The sequence below is a fragment of the Sinocyclocheilus anshuiensis genome, unplaced genomic scaffold (assembly GCF_001515605.1).
Source record: "Sinocyclocheilus anshuiensis isolate Anshui unplaced genomic scaffold, SAMN03320099.WGS_v1.1 scaffold3360, whole genome shotgun sequence".
Taxonomy (NCBI): domain Eukaryota; kingdom Metazoa; phylum Chordata; class Actinopteri; order Cypriniformes; family Cyprinidae; genus Sinocyclocheilus; species Sinocyclocheilus anshuiensis.
This window is the reverse complement of record NW_015553483.1, coordinates 248661-266893: the sequence shown is the minus strand read 5'-3', so window position 1 is coordinate 266893 and position 18233 is coordinate 248661. Positions and strand designations below refer to the sequence as shown.

Genomic DNA, 18233 nt, shown 5'->3' with positions numbered 1-18233 from the left:
GCAAAGAAAGAAGGCGTAACTTTTATTCTCGCTGTAGTATTGTTGTCGCCGCCACGTCGTGGAGACGCTGTGTGCCTCTTTGTGAAAGCGAAACTACTTTGTTTGGCCTTCCAAAAGAGGACGATATCCGCTTCGTCATGCCTGGAGCTGATCCGTGCTGGTCGCTGAGGAAATACAACAACTTTGCGCTGTGGATCGCCGGATCGGCTTTCACCGTGGACGAAGCGGAGTCCAGCCCGGGGTCGTCACATGTGGTTGCCGCAAGCCCGCCGGACGCTCCTTCGTCGAATCAGCCGGCCACACCGTTCTCCCGCCTCTGCTCACTCAAGCCGGCCTCTGCTCACTCTAGCCGGCCTCCGCATACTCTAGGCCGCCGCTCACTCAAGGCCTCCGGCCTCCGTTCACTCAGGGCCATGGTGTTTTTCAGACCGATGAGCTTTGTAAAATCGACGCGTTTCAGAAAGGCAGGGCATAGAGGAGAAACAATAATGTACAGTATGTGGAAAATAATGTGTTTTTTTAACCTTAAACCGCATAAACACATTTCATTACACCAAATACACCAAATAATGTTCTTTTTAGCAGCATCATATGACCCCTTTAAACATTTACAAGTATTCTTGTGCAAGAATGATGGTATTTTCAAGAATTGGCAGACCTGTATATTCCTGTGGCTGCACAGCTGATCTCTTCCCTGGAAAACGCTGCTGTTTTGCTAACAACAGCTCATGACCTTCACAGTATTTACTTAGTGTACAAAATAAGAGGTCTCCTTGCATACTGCATGTAAAACCGATGTGCTATGTGTGTTTACATCGGAAGTCAAAGTGTACTCTTTTGTTTTTCCACAGGTGAACTTTCCTGATGTGGAAAAGGTTGAGTGGATGAACAAGGTATTAAAGTCTTTATTCAAATACACAAATGCACACGTGACTGTAGCTGCTGTTCTCATTGTTTCTGCTTCATGTTCCTGAGGGCACAGCGTGTATGTTTTCAAATTCAGTCCCTGAAGATAAATAGTTGAATGGTTTGGCAGCGCTCCAGTCTTTGCATAATGTTTACTAACTTTAGTGGTGTTTCTGATGCCATTGGCGTAACAGACCTTATTTTGGGATAAAGGACCCACAGACTACTTTGCAAAACCTTGTAAAATATGTAAAAATTACAAAAAGTGTATTTGGCAGACTTTTACACAGCCACACAATCCACACAGACTTTGAGAGCTTATCAGGAAGAAAATTGCCTTGTGAAAGTCTTCAGACTCACTGCCACATGATCTTCCGGATTCTTTCATTATTTCTACTTTTAGAGCACAAATATTTAATACTGACTTTGAGATTTTATTAGTCTATTCACATATAAGAGCTTCTCAGAGTACCAGGCCAGACATTTCACAGATTATTCTTGAATCTTCTTGCACACTAGACTTGTTGTTAACATTCAGGCTTCAAAGGTTTGCCTTTAAAGGTTAGTGCTTTTGAGTTTAGACAGTGAGAACAGGGAGGGTGGATTGTGGGATGTGTTTTCAAAGCTCACTACAAACACACACGTTACTTGAACTGATGACATTTGCAAACACCTTGTAAGCGAATATGTTATGATGCTGGTTTTGTAACTGTATTTAATCATGTTTTTGGTGTGAAACTAAAAAGGACAGATTTAAGTTGTTGCACCAATGTATAGAAAATCAATCAGTATTTTAATTTTTGCTCAATCTAAAAAGGATTTTATGAGGTTATTGAATACAGCAGTCCGGTGAAGAAAAAAGTGCTTTGTAGGGCTTTCCTCCCAGTGCTTGTGGTTTCCGTCTGAGGTTTGACTGACAAATTGGACTCATTTTGCATGCATTCATTTCAAAACATAATGCTCTAATTTTTGTGTATCTCAAGGAGTACATTTTATCCAATTAAATATTTATATTTTATGCTCTGACGCAATAATCTCTTCATTGACTTGATTTTGTCATCTTCATGAGTTTCTACCATTTCTTATTGTTTATAACTGTCCCGGCTCATAGATATTGCAGCAGGCCTGGCCGTTTATTGGACAGTATCTAGAGAAGCTGCTGGTGGAGACTATTGCCCCTTCGATCCGAGCCGCCAGCGCTCATCTGCAAACTCTCAGCTTCACCAAAGTTGACTTGGGCGACAGGGTATACAAATCTATTTCTGATAAAAGACTGCGTTATTTGCATATGTTTCTCATATTTAAATTTGATTCTCAGTTTCTGCTTATCAGAGCTATTTCTTGAAAATGTAGGCCACTGACTAAGTTTGAAGAAACCTTTATAGTTTATTTTATTTTTTAATAGGCTATGAAGGTAGTTGGGGTGAAGGCCTACACTGAGCATGATAAGCGTCAGGTGATACTGGATCTTTATATCAGGTAGTGTTATTGGTCTCTTTCTGGGCAAACATCCTGGCAGTTGTGATTGTATCTCATTTATAGTATATTTTTATAAAGTATTTTTAATTATATTTATAAAAACATAATTTATATTAGATTATATTTATATATTTTTTTATATTTTTTTGTCTGTGTGATCTTAAAGTGTATAGCTGCATCCCAAATGAAGCTCTATACACTAGTATTCATGCACTGTTTTTTTTTTCTCTCTCGTTTTTTTAAGTGCATCATCCAGGTATTAAAAGTACTTTTTCTTTTTGGAATTTTCAGTGTGTGAACACACTACTCACACTATTAATACTACAAAACGGAATAAAAGAGTGCATAAGTATGCAAATTGGGACACACCTTATGTCTTAATTCTGTTACTTGGGGATTGCAAGTCGTAAGTCGTTGACCAAAAAAAAAAGGTTGAGAACCCCTGGCTTACAGCCATATTTAAAACCTTTGGGCTGTGTTGCAGTTATGCTGGAGATGTGGAGATTAACGTTGAGGTGAAGAAGTACTTCTGTAAAGCTGGAGTGAAAGGCATTCAGGTAAGGAGGAGGACAACATGACACATTAAAGATAATAGATAAAAGACGTATTGACTGAAACCAGTATCTCTCTCTCTATAGCTCCATGGAAGATTGAGGGTGATCTTGGAACCTCTAATTGGAGATGTTCCTCTCGTTGGAGCCATCACCATGTTCTTCATTCGCAGACCTGTTAGTACACCATTTTTCATCTTAATTGCTATATCACATCATGTTAACCCCCTCTTTTTTACTACAGTCTTTGTTTCTACTTCTCTCCACCATAGAAACTCGACATCAACTGGACTGGCTTGACCAATTTACTAGACATACCTGGTTTGAAGTGAGTGCATTTGTTTTGTATTATTGTTCTATTTTGGTTTTATGATTCAGATATACCACAACTCCACTGGAATTGTTAATACTCTAACTCTCTCTTCTCATGTGCTTCATTCATTAATTATCAGTAGAGCACTGGTCTGATTATTCAAAGTCTGCTGAGCTTCCCTCTATTCAAATAAAGCAGGGAAACATGCAGTCATTCATATTTATCATAGCTTAACTCATTATAATCACTCAGAAGCCATGCTTTAAATAGTTTAAATGTCTTTAGTTTGTGGTTCTGTGTACCATTTTCTCTGTACGAACCCCTTGCATTCATTTTCAGTGCCATGTCGGACACTATGATAATGGATGCAATCGCCTCTTTCCTGGTTCTCCCCAATCGTCTCACTGTGCCTTTGGTGGCCAATCTGCACGTAGCACAGCTGCGTTCCCCTCTCCCACGGGTAACACTTCACTGTGCTTTAATGGAGTATTTAACTATGTTAACTTTCTTTTTTTAACTATTCAGGATCCATCAAATGTACTTTAATACTCCATAGTTCGTCATGCATGCTTGTACAGTGTAGCTGCTTCATAATGTTGAACTGCAAGGGCTTGTTGTCATTTACATAATTACATATGCTAATTAAAGGAATTGTTCATCCAAAAATGAAAATTTGCTGAAATTTTACTCATCCTCAGGCCATCCAAAATGTAGATAAGTTTGTTTCTTCATGGGAACAGATTTGGAGAAATCTAGCATTACATCACTTGCTCACCAATGGATCCTCTGCATTGAATGGGTGCCGTCAGAATGAAAGTCCAAACAGCTGTTAAAAATATCACAATAATCCACAAGTAATCAACATGGCTCCAGTCCATCAATTAACGTATTGTGAAACAAAAAGCTTCATCATTAAGATGATTTTAACTTCAAACTGTTGCTTTCGGCTCAAATACCTCTATGCATAATATTGCTTTCTCCAGTGAAATAGTAATCTCATCTGAGAAATATGCACAGATTATCATATTATTATTGTATTTTGGCCAGAAGCGACAGTTTAAAGTTAAAACGTCTTAATGATGGATTTGTTTCTTACAAACATGCAGCTTTTTGCTTCACAAGACATTAATCGATGGACTGGAGTCATGTGGATTACTTGTGGATTACTGTAATGTTTTAATCAGCTTTTTATACTCTCATTCTGACGGCACCCATTCACTTCAGAAGATCCATTGGTGAGCAAGTGATGTTATGCTAAATTTCTCGAAATCTTTTCTGAAAAAAACAAACTCATCTACGTCTTGGATGGCCTGAGGGTGAGTAAATGTTCAGCAAATTTTTTTGTTTGTTTTTTTTTGTGGTTAACGATTCCTTTAAGGCATGCCTCTTGCACTCTACTTACACTTGTTTTGTGTTTTCCCACAGGGTATAGTGCGTATCCACTTGCTAGAAGCAGAAAACCTTGCTGCCAAGGATAACTACATGAAAGGCGTGATATCTGGGAAGTCTGACCCGTATGCAGTGCTACGGGTGGGCACGCAGACCTTCACCTCCCACCACGTCGACAACAACCTTAATCCTCAATGGAGGGAGATGTACGAGGTCAGAGAGAGATGTGTATGGGTAGCATGTGATCAGTGTGGTTGCTGAAAAAAGTGTCACATTTCTGAGGAAGGGGAAGCTGTGGTTTTTTGAGCTTCTAACACTTTGTAGGTGTTTACTGTGTTGTGACTCTTGTAACTGCTGGTAACAGCAAGAAAAACACAGAGTGTGATAGTGCAGTATGTGACTATCATGTGCTGAGATCAGATGAGCATAGAGCAAAAGCACAAGCTCAGAGAAACATCTGTTCACTGCAAGATTATGTATTCCAGATCTTAAAGATGTTTAAGATCTTTAACTTACATTATTGCTGTAAGTCAGCAATCGCTTGATGTTTGTTGCATATTTTATATCTATGCATGTGTGCATTTGTGTGTGACTCTGTGTGTGTGTGATTGTTAGGTGATTGTTCATGAAGTACCTGGTCAGGATATATATATATATATATATATATATATAATATGCCCAAGCAGCATCCCGCTCACGAATAAGAACAGATAGTGCTTCAGAAAACCATGGATTATCCCTGCCTTTAGCTCAACATTTTTAAAAGGTGCATGCTTATTAATGATGGATGTAAAACCTTCATAAAAATATTTCTAGGCAGACTCAACGTCAGGGATAAGGAAAATCCTATCCCAATCATGATGAGCAAGGTCAAAAAGAAAACCTTGTTCACTAAAATATCACATACACCATCTAGCAATAATGCGTGGTTTCTGCTTAGGTAATTTGGTATCTCGGACTATGGCAATGACTCAATGATCACTAACATCATTAGCATATACAGAAGCCAGAGAATACTTGTGTGTAACGTTTGTAAAAATAAGATAAATTAATGCTGACTTTTTGTAATCCTTCAAGTTAGGTCTAGTAGGTGTCTCAACTAACTGAAAGATTAAGAGTATCACAGATTTCTTTAAAACCATCAGATGCCGACTGCAACCAATTCACATTAAAATCACAGAGAAGTCACCGAGTCCATCAAAGAGGAAATAGCATCATTATTAGCTGATGGAGGTCTGTAGCAACCAACTACAGTAAGATGTAAGGTCTTAGAGACAATAAGGTTTAAAGCTAATAATTCATATTGTTTAACCACTGACTCATAAAGTAACACAGTAACTTCAAAGCTATCCTTAACATAAACTGATACCCCCTCCCATTTTTGGTCTATTGGCCCTATAAACAGTGCAACCATCAATACCAATGGCTTTGTCCGTTTTTTACCGTTTTATTAGGCCATGTTTCAGATATTACTGTAACATCAGCACTGGTATTTTTTACCCAGATACGCACCAAATCCAACTTAGGAAGCAGGCTTCTCACATTAATATGAATAAAACCCAGTCCTGATCTGGATTTAAAATCAACAGGAACATTAAAAGTCAAAGCAGTATCATTATAAGGACCAGGATTTGGTAAAACATTCCCTGATATCAATAACATAAGAATGATAAAACTCCGTCGCTATGATACTTTTATTATATAAAATATAATAAAAATATAAATATATATATATACATATTAAATAATTATAAAAAATATATTGTTTTGATGTCTTTAACATATTAATATCTTTATTAATATAAGAAATGTTTTTTTTGTCTTCCTCTATTGTCTCTGTATCACCTTTTTTAGAATGAAGCTGGATTTAGGTATTGTAAAGAAAGCAGTCCTTTTGTATCTATGCATGTGTGCATTTGTGTGTGACTCTGTGTGTGTGTGATTGTTAGGTGATTGTTCATGAAGTACCTGGTCAGGAGCTGGAGCTGGAGGTGTTTGATAAAGATCCTGACCAGGATGACTTTCTTGGAAGGTATTATTTCATTAATAACTTATAATGAATAATTATGTTTATATCTAAAAATGTTTAGTTTATAAGTAATATATTGATGATCAAATAGTCATCTATCTGGATTTAAAATCAACAGGAACATTAAAAGTCAAAGCAGTATCATTATAAGGACCAGGATTTGGTAAAACATTCCCTGATATCAATAACATAAGAATGATAAAACTCCGTCGCTATGATACTTTTATTATATAAAATATAATAAAAATATAAATATATATATATACATATTAAATAATTATAAAAAATATATTGTTTTGATGTCTTTAACATATTAATATCTTTATTAATATAAGAAATGTTTTTTTTGTCTTCCTCTATTGTCTCTGTATCACCTTTTTTAGAATGAAGCTGGATTTAGGTATTGTAAAGAAAGCAGTCCTTTTGGATGAGGTACATCTTTTAGACTAATTCTTATTTTTTATTTATATTTATTTTTATTTCATTTTATATTTTCTTTAATTGATTTCTTACACCAAGAAACCTTCCCATTATTGTTCTGTATTGTTATGTCTTTGAAATCAGTGGCAATCACATTTATTTCACCAGTTTAGTTTGTAATAGTAATGTAATGCTTTTCACTGTGGTTTTAGTGGTACACTTTAAAGGATGTGCCATCAGGTCAGGTTCATCTCAAGCTAGAATGGCTCTCTCTGCTGCCCTCTGCAGAGCGCCTTAACGAAGTAAGATCTCACCTGACAGACTATAAAAAATTGTGTATTTGTTGATATTCTCCTTTCATTTCCAGACTAAACCCTTTTATTAAATGTAGGTGCTGGAGAGGAATAAAAACATTACGGTATATGGTAAGACAGCAGATACTCCTTCTGCTGCCATTTTGACTGTTTATCTGGACCAGGCACAAGATCTACCTGTAAGTTTGTATTCTGCAGCTCTATTGCCCTACTTTCTCCATTTATTGTTTTGTTGAAAGAGTGTTTTAAATGTTGATGTTATTCAGTTGGATGTGTTTCTGTTCAGTTCAAGAAAGGCAATAAGGATCCCAGCCCCATGGTGCAGATTTCTGTGCAGGATACCACCAAAGAGAGCAGGGTATGATGTCATTGTTCTTGTTAAGTTGATGGTATATTCATGCCTTTTGGAGTCGCTCTGTTTCATAGACTCTCTCATAATTAATAATCCAGACGGTGTATGGGACTAATAATCCAGTATGGGAGGATGCCTTTACATTTTTTATTCAGGACCCAAGCAAACAAGATATCGACATCCAGGTATAATCAATATGATTGTAAAATATTAAATCTAGTGTTATTAATTTAAACCTAATTTATTCTTTTTTTTATTATGTAAATGGAATAATATCCTTTCAAGTGTTCATTTAATTGTATATATACATGTAAACAGCATTTCTTTATTGTGATTGCTTCCATTTGTCCCAGTTGAAGGATGATGACAGGGCTTTGACTCTGGGTGGTTTGTCCATCCCTCTGTCCCGTCTGCTCTCCAGTGCTGAGCTCAGCATGGATCAGTGGTTTCAGCTAGAAAAGTCCGGACCGGCCAGCCGTATCTACATCACAGCTATGCTGAGGGTAAGATAAGATCGATTGATTTTGATTATTAAAAACTTTGAGGACACTTAATTTAGGAGATGTTTGTTTCAGGTGTTGTGGCTGAATGAAGAAGCCATCCTTACAACACCTGTGTCTCCATTACCCGGAGAAGGAGATGATGAATCAGAACTGTCTCCAGGGCTGTCAAAATTGACTCCCACTTCAAAACGTCCTGAGCACTCTAGCCCAGACGGCAATTTTGCATCTGAGGTGAGCCTGTATTTTGGATCTTGATAACCTTTGAAAAAAAAATGTAAAATTGAAGTTATCAATATTTGTAATAATCACAATTTCAATATAGGGTGTTTTGCGGATTCACCTGGTAGAAGCCCAGAGTCTTGTCGCTAAGGACAATTTAATGGGTGGCATGGTGAAGGGAAAGAGTGACCCGTATGTGAAGATCCGAGTGGGAGGACTGGCCTTCAAGAGTCAGGTCATCAAAGAGAACCTCAACCCCATCTGGAATGAACTGTATGAGGTATGCATGCTAATTGAATGTGGCTTCTTCCTTAAAACAGAAGGATTTCATCTCGTCTTGCTGATTTCTGCTTTGAGAGTCACTTTTTTGCTTCTCTGCTGCAAACATATTCAAACATTCCTTTTTGGAAAATAAGTGTCCCCATTTGCAAAGAGATATTTAAGTAATGTACACCTGGCTGCTTGAATTGTAGGTGATCTTGACCCAGCTCCCAGGTCAGGAGGTGGAGTTTGACCTTTATGATAAAGACATCGATCAGGATGACTTCCTTGGCAGGTGAGGTGGCAACCTTCCTCTTCTACTTTTTTTAATGTTTTTGAAAGAGGTCTCTTATTGCTCTCCAAGGCTGTGTTTGTTTGATTAAAACTAGTAATATTGTGTTTTTTTTATGATTTAAAATTAGTTTTCTATTTTAATATATTTTAAAATGTAATTTACTCCTGCATACTGAATTTTAAGCAGCCATTAATCCAGTCTTCAGTGTCACAGGATCATTGAGAAATCATTCTAATGCTGATTTGGTGCACAAGAAACATTTATTATTATTATCAATGTTGCAAGCAGTTGTGGTGCTTAATATTTTGTGGAAAACCATGATAATTTTAAAGATTCTCTAATGATAATGAATAGAAAGTTCAAAAGAAGAACTGTTGCCACTAGCTAATAACAGGACCTTAAAATGAGCAAGATTATTTAAAAATCCTAACAATTTCTTTATAATTTGTGTGACAGCCATGGTTATGAAACTTTAATATTTAAATGGTTAAAAAAAACACCTATCAAATGTAATAGTGCCTGTGTTATGTTATTGACCTCATAGCACATAAAATATATCCCTTCATGCTATACAGACTGACTTTACTGATTTAAAAGATACATATTTGTATTTCTGTTTTGCTCAGGCCTAATATGACATAGTGAGTTACACTCTGAGGACAGATGGCTTTAAGGGTAGTGAATGAGATAAAATAGGATAAAAGTCTATTAAATTGTACATTTGTGTTAAGAACATGTTAGTGATCTCTGGTTTGTTTCAAAGTGTCAGGTAAGGCTGTGTGTTATAAAGTTTTGGCTAGTGCATTTAAAGTATTAGTTTATCAGTTCTGTTGGTGAATGTCAGTATTGTTCCTGCAGTGATTTATTATCTGGTTGCAGGGTTAAAGTGAGTCTCAGAGATCTCATCAGTGCTCTGTTTACTGATCAGGTGAGGCTCTCAGTGCATGTTTGTTTGTTTCTAAATATAACATTCATCATGATTTTTTCTTTTTATACTTTCTATATCTGGTTGTATGCCTGTTTACACCTATTTATGCCTGTGTCCTGGTGCAGTGGTATACTCTGAATGATGTGAAGTCTGGACGACTTCATCTTGTGTTGGAATGGGTGCCTAAAGTTTCAGATCCCACTAGACTTGAACAGGTAATGTGCTTTTATTATATATGCTTTTATTGTTCATCCGAATTCAATAAATATTAACATATCAATTGATGTTGTGATTTTGCATTCAGATCCTACATTACAACTATCAGCAATCTTACCTCAATAAAATTGTTCCTTCTGCTGCGCTGCTTTTTGTGTACGTTGAGAGAGCACATGGTCTGCCTGTGAGTTTCATTTTATTTTCATTCAGATATTTGATTGTTTATTCACTACTTAATTTGCACTAGCTGGTAGTTAGCATAGACTTTGCTTGCAGTTAAAAAAGAGTGGGAAAGAGCCGAAAGCAGGAGCAGAAGTGTCTCTCAAAAATGTATCCCACCGGACCAAAGTAAGACCCTCACATCCTGATGCATTTATGCTGATGTTATTCAAATATCAAAGACTCACAAAAGAATCATGTTTCTCTCACAAGGTTGTCAATCGCTCGACTTCTCCACAGTGGGATGAAGCTTTTCATTTCCTGATGCATAATCCATCAGAAGACACGCTTATAGTCAAAGTGAGAAACTTTTTTACAGTAATTATTGATTTTAAGGTGTGAATTTATGTCAGAAAGACCATATTTACATCATGTTCTCTGCTCTGGAGTGTATTTTATATGAATCTGGTGTGTGTTTATAGCTCACTCACAGCTGGGGTCAGGCTCTGGGTTCACTTGTGCTTCCTGTGAGGGAGCTGCTGGATGAGAAGGATCTGGTGCTGGACCGCTGGTTCAGTCTGGATGGAGCCATGCCTGAAAGTCAGATTCTGCTGAGAGCTGAACTCAAGGTTAGAAATCACACACATATTCAACATGTGCTGAGCAGCAGGACGCATTTACGTTCAGCCAGAATGAAGTATATTATACAGACAACCTTGGCGAGCATAAAAGAAAAAATCTAGTTTAAATAAAATAAAAACATCTTGTCTGTTAAAAAGCTCCTAGACAGCAAGTTGGCTCAATGTAGCGATGCAGAGGATTCAAGTCATGTCATACCCAGTGGAGACACAGCTGCTGCAGCCAATTTTGAGCTCCGACACAGAAGCGTGCCCGTCCAAGGGTGAGCTCAAGAGGCGCTGTATTTCATTTGCAACAGTATGTTCAGAATCAGACAGTAACTGACATTGACATATGTGTTGGTTTATTTGTGTGGATGGATGCAAATGCAGAGGCGAGGATGCCAGTTCAACCAGGAAGGCCCAGGTGAAACTCTCTGTTGCCTATTTATCTGAGGAGAACCGATTGGTTATTACCGTCCATGCCTGCAGGTAGGTGTCGTACAAGTTCCCTCACTTAAAATGAAAACCGATCAATGATCTGCACCTTAATGCTACATAAAGGTGACCAGTAAAAACTACTTACTTTATTTTGGTAACCAACCAATTACTGGACACGTTCAGTTGCTGCATAATATAACAATATTAATAATATAATATAATATAGTACTGGATACATATGTATAAATAAAAAAAACATGATAAAATTTGAATATTATAATATAGAAAATATTCAAACTATATAATTAAATATAAACATTTTATGTTAAATAAAATATACATTTACTTTATATATATATATATATATAACATACAAAATTACTAATATCTTTAATATATAACAGTATGTTAAATATATGTATAGATAATAAAATATAAAATGTACTGTATGTACACACACATATATATATAAAATATTCTAAATATATAATTAAATACATAAATATATACTTGTTGAATAAAAAAAATTATATAATAAAATTATAATTTTAATGTATATAATACAATTGTTAAATAATTAAACAATATAATGACTGTATCTTTAAGTCTAAAAAAGAGCCTTATTTCTGGTTATGGACCTCAGTTTATTTTTTTCACAATTCTGTATTCTTGCACAGGAACTTGCCGTCCTTCTCTAAGGATCCTCCAGATACTTGTATCTCATTTATTCTACTTCCGGACAAGAACCGGAACACCAAAAGGAAGACCAGTGTTAAGAAGAAAAGTCTCAAACCTGAGTTCAATGAGAGGTTAGTAGGAACATTCATCAAAGCACTATCTGATGACACTGAGAGCCGAATGTTCACCATCTTTCACTTGCTCCTACAGATTTGATTTTGACATGACACTTGAAGAAGCTAAGCAGAAACATCTTGAAGTGTCTGTCAAGAACAGCGTTTCCTTCATGAGTCGTGAAAAAGAACTTCTTGGCAAGGTATTCATCATGTGACGAGTCAGATAACAACACCACAGACATTATTACACAGAAATGACCAAATTTTAATCGCCATTCTGTTTCAGCTTCAGCTAGACTTGTGTCAGCTGGATCTCAAGACAGGAGTATCACAGTGGTATGTGCTGTACTGTTGTTCACTGTAGATTACTCTAAGATTACAGAGTGTTTTCTTACATCTGTTCTTATTTGTATAATTTCAGGTATGACTTGTCACATGAGACCAACTGACTGGCCTTCCCATGTTGACTTTATTTGCAGTCGTTTAGAGTGGAGGCCGATTTCATGGATGTTACTTATCCTGACACTAGCAGGGAGTCCTAGAGCAGTGTGTCAGGACTAAGATTGCATCATGGAATTGCTGTGCAACTTGCTTTCACCCAAAATATAGCCTGCTTGATTTCCATCTTAAACAAATAATGTTAGCACAAGAAGGCTATGAGGGCGCCACCTAGAGTCAATATGACAACATGTTGGAGAAATGTTACCTTTTTAAGTATTTAATTTGTAGCTTCTGCTTTTTATGAGCACCTGCACTTTATGGGTAATGCAGCAATGAGAAGCTGGAGCTTCTGTTCAGCTTTTCAGTGTTTATTGAAAAAAAAAAAACACTGAAAAAAAAAAGAAAAGAAAGAGAAAAAATATTAGTATTCTGTTGTTGTTGTTGTTGTCTTAGAAAAAAAAGGAAGTCTATGAAGAAGCCAAGAGGAAAGGAATCCTTTGTTTCCTATTTGAAATCTAAGAAGTGTTTCGTAATTATCTGAACATTTCTTCATATCTTTGTGTTTCACAAATTTTACCCTCATGTTTATGACAAGACTATTCATTTTACACATATCAAAAAGGTTTCAATCACTGTGCAAAGTGTGTACTTTCCCAAAGATTAAAAATATATATTTTATGTATGTATGTTTGAACCAAAAGGCAGCATGAATATTTAAATTTTAAGTGCCAATGAGTCTCTGAGAGACAGACTCTCAAAAATGTTACAAAAATGCTTGAGTTGTGTCTTGAAGTACAGAATTAGTTCCTGCTGAGAAAGACGCTTGAATAAACAGCCAAAGGGAGGAAAAGAGAGATGCTTTTGACATTGAAATGTAGTGCTTCTGCACCATATTAACCAGAGACTGTATTGCAGTTTTAATAAATATGCCATTTGCACTTTAAACACGGATTTGTTTTATTTTTAAATGTTGAGTTTCAACATGCATTCAGTACACTTATATTTAAATAATTCAGTTGCTTTATTCACAATGAATAAGCCAATTATTTTCAGAAAAATAAACAGCTGTGATATCCACTGTCTCGAAAGAAAATAGTAGTAGGCTCTGCTGAAGCCAAACCGTCAGGAATAAAGTCATTAAAAATGCAACAGCCGGGGCTACTGGGATTCTCAATCGGTAATGCTGTAATGCTGCAGCAGGAGGCCACAGAGAGCTGACAGAAAATCTCATTCAACTTTACGCTAGCGATGTGCAGTTTGGAGACGGGTGTGATCAGTCGCATGTCGATGGCTTTCATTGTGGGCGCAGTGAGTTAACAGATGAGCAGCTCTAATCGGAATCACCCTAAAATACAACATAAACAAAAATCTACAACATTACCAAGAGAAGAGAGACAACAGAAAAAGAAGAAATAAGAGGACTGGCTGCTTGACATGGATTGTCCAGACATCTGCCATACAATACTTTTCAAGAGGACAGAGTGATACTTTTTTGTTTAATTAGATTATTTAAAACACATTAGATATCTCATCATTTTTTAAGATTTATACCGATTAGGAATCGGTTCTGAAACGGATCACTGTATCTTTTTCAACTTTTTGAACAAAACCAAACAAAAGTGGAATGTGATCGCCCGTATTGGATGTATATTGGATTTATAAAGGGCGCCGGGAGGCACAGAGTGAATTAGACACAGAGCATCTGAATCCTGCGTCTGCACGACATTATAAAAGTAAAATATGGGGAATATTGAGAGTGTGGACGGGCAATATGAGATGAAGCATCATATCATGCCTTTGAAAGTTCCCATGCCTGACCCAACAGAGCTGGAAGAAAGATTTGCCATTGTTTTGGTGAGTATGCGCTAGTTTGATGTCTAAACATACAATAGGACTATATAGTGTATTTTTACTTTAAAAATATTTTGAAAACTTATTTAACGCGTTTAAAATATTTACTTTATATCAAGTTTATGTTCACTGATGTACATAGCCTGTACTTACATGAAATCATAACATATTTCCTTCATAATTTACTTCATTTACAATAACTGTTTTTCTCCAGTGTTCCTAACGGTATTGTTTAGCATCTCAGACTTCACAGTGATCAACAGATAAACACATTGCACAGATGAGCGAAAGGGACGTGATGACATTTCGTTGATATGCTCCGTATGTCAGAAGCTTTATGACTTTCTCAAATGTTTCACCCCCATTTTGTTACTCGCACGCTTCTCCTCAGTCCTTTTGTCTCTGAAACTTCACGAGCGCTGATAAATGATGTGAAATTTCGCACGATGGTGAAACAGGCACAGACTTCACTTTACATCCCAAACGTTTTTAGTAAATTGACATACAGGCAAAGAGTGGGGTTTTGTGAGTGGTGTTATATAATTCATCTCCTCATAGAGCACAGCATTTTCTGAATTCCCCCAAAACTCCTACGAGCGAGAGATGGTGAACAATCTATCTCAATCTCTCTCTCTCTCTCTCTCTCTCTCTCCATCGCCTACTGTTGCTTTTGAGCAGACATTTGTGTTGAACACACACTTACACACTCATCTGTCATTGTGAATCTGACATTATGAGGCAATCAGGCGTGTTTATGTAATACAGTAACTGAATCATAACATCGTACCATTTGGAAACATCTGTCAGACAGTCTTTGTAGTTTTTCTAGCCTTTGTTAACCAACTGTTGATTTGCGTTTGCGAGTTAAAAACAGATTAATAGATACTAAATTGATTTTATTCTTTATTAATGTACAAATAGACTCAGTTAGGATATGCTATGAGTTTTTTTAATTTTTTTATGTACACATTAAAACCGTTTTCTAATGAGGGCATTGCTAGGTGGTTGCTTGGCTGTTGCTAGTCAGTTGTTGCCTACATTCTCTTACAGAATTTATTTAGAATTTTTGATTTATTGATTTGTTGATCAAAGAGTTCTAGTTTAGCAACAAAATGACATCACTCATTCCATACTGGACTGATGATGGAAAGACTGACCATCCCAGGGTGGGACCGAGGTCAGTTTTTGAGCCTTGTCAGCAGTCTTCTTTAAGTTCGGACAGATTTCCTCTCCCTGCTTTTACTTTGTGGGAAAGCATAACATTTTGAGTAACATTTGTGTTTCAGTGCTGTTATCGGACGACATGATGTGCTGGGCTCTGTCTGTCCCGCTTGACAGATAAAGGAACATCAAAGTGTGCGTCTGGTAGAGAGCTCTCCACTCAGGAAAAGAGGCTTTCGACTTCATACTATGGTACTGATTAGAGTCACACAGGTTAAAAGTGTTTCTACCGTCAAAGAGGTATCAGTGCAGCCTGAACAAAAACATAAAAAAAAACGAATAGGAAAAATGATATTATAACTTTTCTGACAGCATACATTATACAATCAGTGACGTAACTCAACTTCCCTCACTTCCGCCTCTGATTTCCTATGTGCTCCTGCTTGTGGTGCACATTTAGCTCAGTGTGAGGTTGTGTCTGCTCGTACCATCTCCCCTCCCTCAGATGCACGCTCTCAGACGGGTAGCACATCATGATGTCATAGATGTAATAACCGTGCATTGATGGCTTTAACAGAAGCTTAGCACACAGGAGGGCGGGCTGTGCGTGGAGATGGATCAGGGGATGAGACCCCTGGGTTACATCAGACAACTTCATGTGGCCCTCTAATAAAACGCTCGGGTTCAGGCCTAAACGAGCACATGTGCCTTATTCATCGTTTTGCTCTTTTTCCTTTTTTCTGGCTGATTCAGACTTCGCTTCATCTCAGCTCTCTGTGGCTGGAAACAGCTGCCTGACATTTTTCCCCCGTTTGTGAAAGGAAATTGCACTGTGGAGCTGACTGCAGCCAGTTTCTCCAGTGGTCCCTGGAGAGTTTGGCTACTGGCTTTCTTGATGGTCTCAATCTAGACTATTGCATTGGTTTGTTTTGGTCACGCAGCCTTCAGACTGAAGATTATGATTTTCTTTATTCAAAGTAGCAACATCATGACTGAATATGTATATATCAGATTTCAGGAAGACTTAAAGGATAGTTCACCAGAAAAATGAAAATTCTGTCGTCATGCACACACTTCAGGGTAAGTAAATGATGACAGAATGTTTTTTTTTTTTGATCAACTATCCCTTTAAGAAGTTTTTCTTTTTGAAAGCTTATGAAGTGGGTGTGTTAAAGTCAACATGAACTCTGTTTACTTTCTTAATCTGTTCCTGGTCATGATTCAGAGACACATGTTTTTTTTGCAAATAAAAATGTTTGTGTGCATAATCTTCATCAAAATGTAGTCCACATCTTTTTGGCTGACATCAACACTTCTCCTCCAACCACCTGGCTCCATTCTGGCTTTTAACGATCCAATCAGTTTGCAATCTGTAATATGTAATCTTGGTTGATATTTTTGTCTGTAAATGTTCTTTTTCAATTCAAAATACATCAGTCAATCAAAAATACACCTTATTTCTATTTTCTATTTTCATTTTAATTTTAGTTTAAGTTTTAGTAATTTAGCTTTTTGCTTTAGTCAGTTTTACTAGTTATATTATATTTGTATTATATAGTTATATTATAATATTTCTATTTAAATTATATTGATTTTTATTTCAGTTTTAGTTTTAATAATTTTGGTACTTAAACATTTATTTCAGTTACTTGCGAAGTAGGGATGCATCATGCACCGAAATGAGAATTCTTGGCCGAAGCCGAAACCGAACAAAATGAAACTCTAGGCCGAAGGCAGAATACCGAACACGGTTTTTCGAGTTTTTTTCCCGGTGTATTTTGCCAATTGTTTTCACTATTGCATAAATTAAATAGCCAAAATGTGCTTTTTACTGTTTTGTCTTGCTTTTCAAAGAAAAAATCAATTACAAAACAACTATTTAAAAATATTTAACACTGAACATTTTTTAACATTCTAGCAGACATTATACCAACAAAGCACAATTTAACTTCAAATTAAAAAGTTAGTAAATAATATTTTTTGGCCATCAGACCCCCTTCTTGAATCAGGCATATTTTTTACTATACAAATAAAAGCAGCCTTGCTGAGCAGAAGAGCCTTCTTTTAAAGCATTAGAAAATATTACAGATCCCAATTTGAACACTATATGTGAATGTTATAATAAATGTATTAACAGAGCTGTTGTAATTATTATCATTATTATTGTCTTACTTTTTATTTTATTTTACAGGACAACAGTAAAATTACAATACTAACATTTATGAATGTTCATGGAGTTCTTGCTTTTTATCAACTTTTATTTTGGCAGAAACGCGCAGGAAGACCTCAATGCTTCTTTTTGTTGACAACAGCAGATTTATAAATGAGTCTCATTACGAATATGTCGCACGTATCGCATTGTCACGTGCCTTGTAACAAATCATAATAATGTGACTGAGCAACTGATGAGTAACACTGTTTCAGAGCAGATTTTCCTTGTGCTTTGGACTTTGAACCTTTAACAAGCAGATCTGCCACAAGTTTGTGCAGCGCTGTCAGAATAGGCTACATCCAATTCATGCGTGTATTAGAAAACATGACGTTCTGCAGTTTATTTACTAATTGTTTAAGGCCATTTCGTGATTTCAATCATC

At 36.5% G+C, this 18233-nt stretch overlaps 2 protein-coding genes across 8 annotated transcripts in view; both read left to right on the top strand.

Moving 5' to 3' along the window:
- Window positions 1-13559, top strand: part of LOC107668346 (extended synaptotagmin-1-like) — a 16626-nt gene extending 3067 nt beyond the window's left edge. Inside the window, exons 2-31 of one of the 3 annotated variants that reach the window (XM_016460192.1) lie at window positions 852-893; window positions 2018-2152; window positions 2312-2385; window positions 2870-2942; window positions 3024-3113; window positions 3209-3264; window positions 3589-3709; window positions 4675-4851; window positions 6588-6670; window positions 7051-7099; window positions 7300-7389; window positions 7479-7580; window positions 7688-7759; window positions 7852-7938; window positions 8107-8256; window positions 8329-8487; window positions 8579-8755; window positions 8949-9031; window positions 9911-9959; window positions 10085-10174; window positions 10264-10359; window positions 10452-10523; window positions 10608-10694; window positions 10817-10963; window positions 11114-11235; window positions 11345-11443; window positions 12070-12201; window positions 12281-12386; window positions 12473-12522; window positions 12608-13559. In XM_016460192.1, coding sequence (XP_016315678.1) covers window positions 852-893; window positions 2018-2152; window positions 2312-2385; window positions 2870-2942; window positions 3024-3113; window positions 3209-3264; window positions 3589-3709; window positions 4675-4851; window positions 6588-6670; window positions 7051-7099; window positions 7300-7389; window positions 7479-7580; window positions 7688-7759; window positions 7852-7938; window positions 8107-8256; window positions 8329-8487; window positions 8579-8755; window positions 8949-9031; window positions 9911-9959; window positions 10085-10174; window positions 10264-10359; window positions 10452-10523; window positions 10608-10694; window positions 10817-10963; window positions 11114-11235; window positions 11345-11443; window positions 12070-12201; window positions 12281-12386; window positions 12473-12522; window positions 12608-12635 — 2898 coding nt within the window. In that variant the 3' untranslated portion in view covers window positions 12636-13559. Of the gene's footprint in view, window positions 1-851; window positions 894-2017; window positions 2153-2311; window positions 2386-2869; window positions 2943-3023; window positions 3114-3208; window positions 3265-3588; window positions 3710-4674; window positions 4852-6587; window positions 6671-7050; window positions 7100-7299; window positions 7390-7478; window positions 7581-7687; window positions 7760-7851; window positions 7939-8106; window positions 8257-8328; window positions 8488-8578; window positions 8756-8948; window positions 9032-9910; window positions 9960-10084; window positions 10175-10263; window positions 10360-10451; window positions 10695-10816; window positions 10964-11113; window positions 11236-11344; window positions 11444-12069; window positions 12202-12280; window positions 12387-12472; window positions 12523-12607 lie in introns of all 3 variants that reach the window. The other 2 variants (XM_016460190.1, XM_016460193.1) reach the window with 2 other exon arrangements.
- Window positions 13560-13924: 365 nt separating this feature from the next.
- Window positions 13925-18233, top strand: part of LOC107668337 (formin-like protein 3) — a 44152-nt gene continuing 39843 nt past the window's right edge. For all 5 annotated transcript variants that reach the window (XR_001631883.1, XM_016460179.1, XM_016460178.1 and 2 more), the window contains exon 1: window positions 13925-14481. Coding sequence is in view for 4 of the 5 variants with exons in the window: in XM_016460179.1 (XP_016315665.1) it covers window positions 14368-14481 (114 nt within the window). In the remaining variant the exon portion in view is untranslated. The remainder of the gene's footprint in view (window positions 14482-18233) is intronic.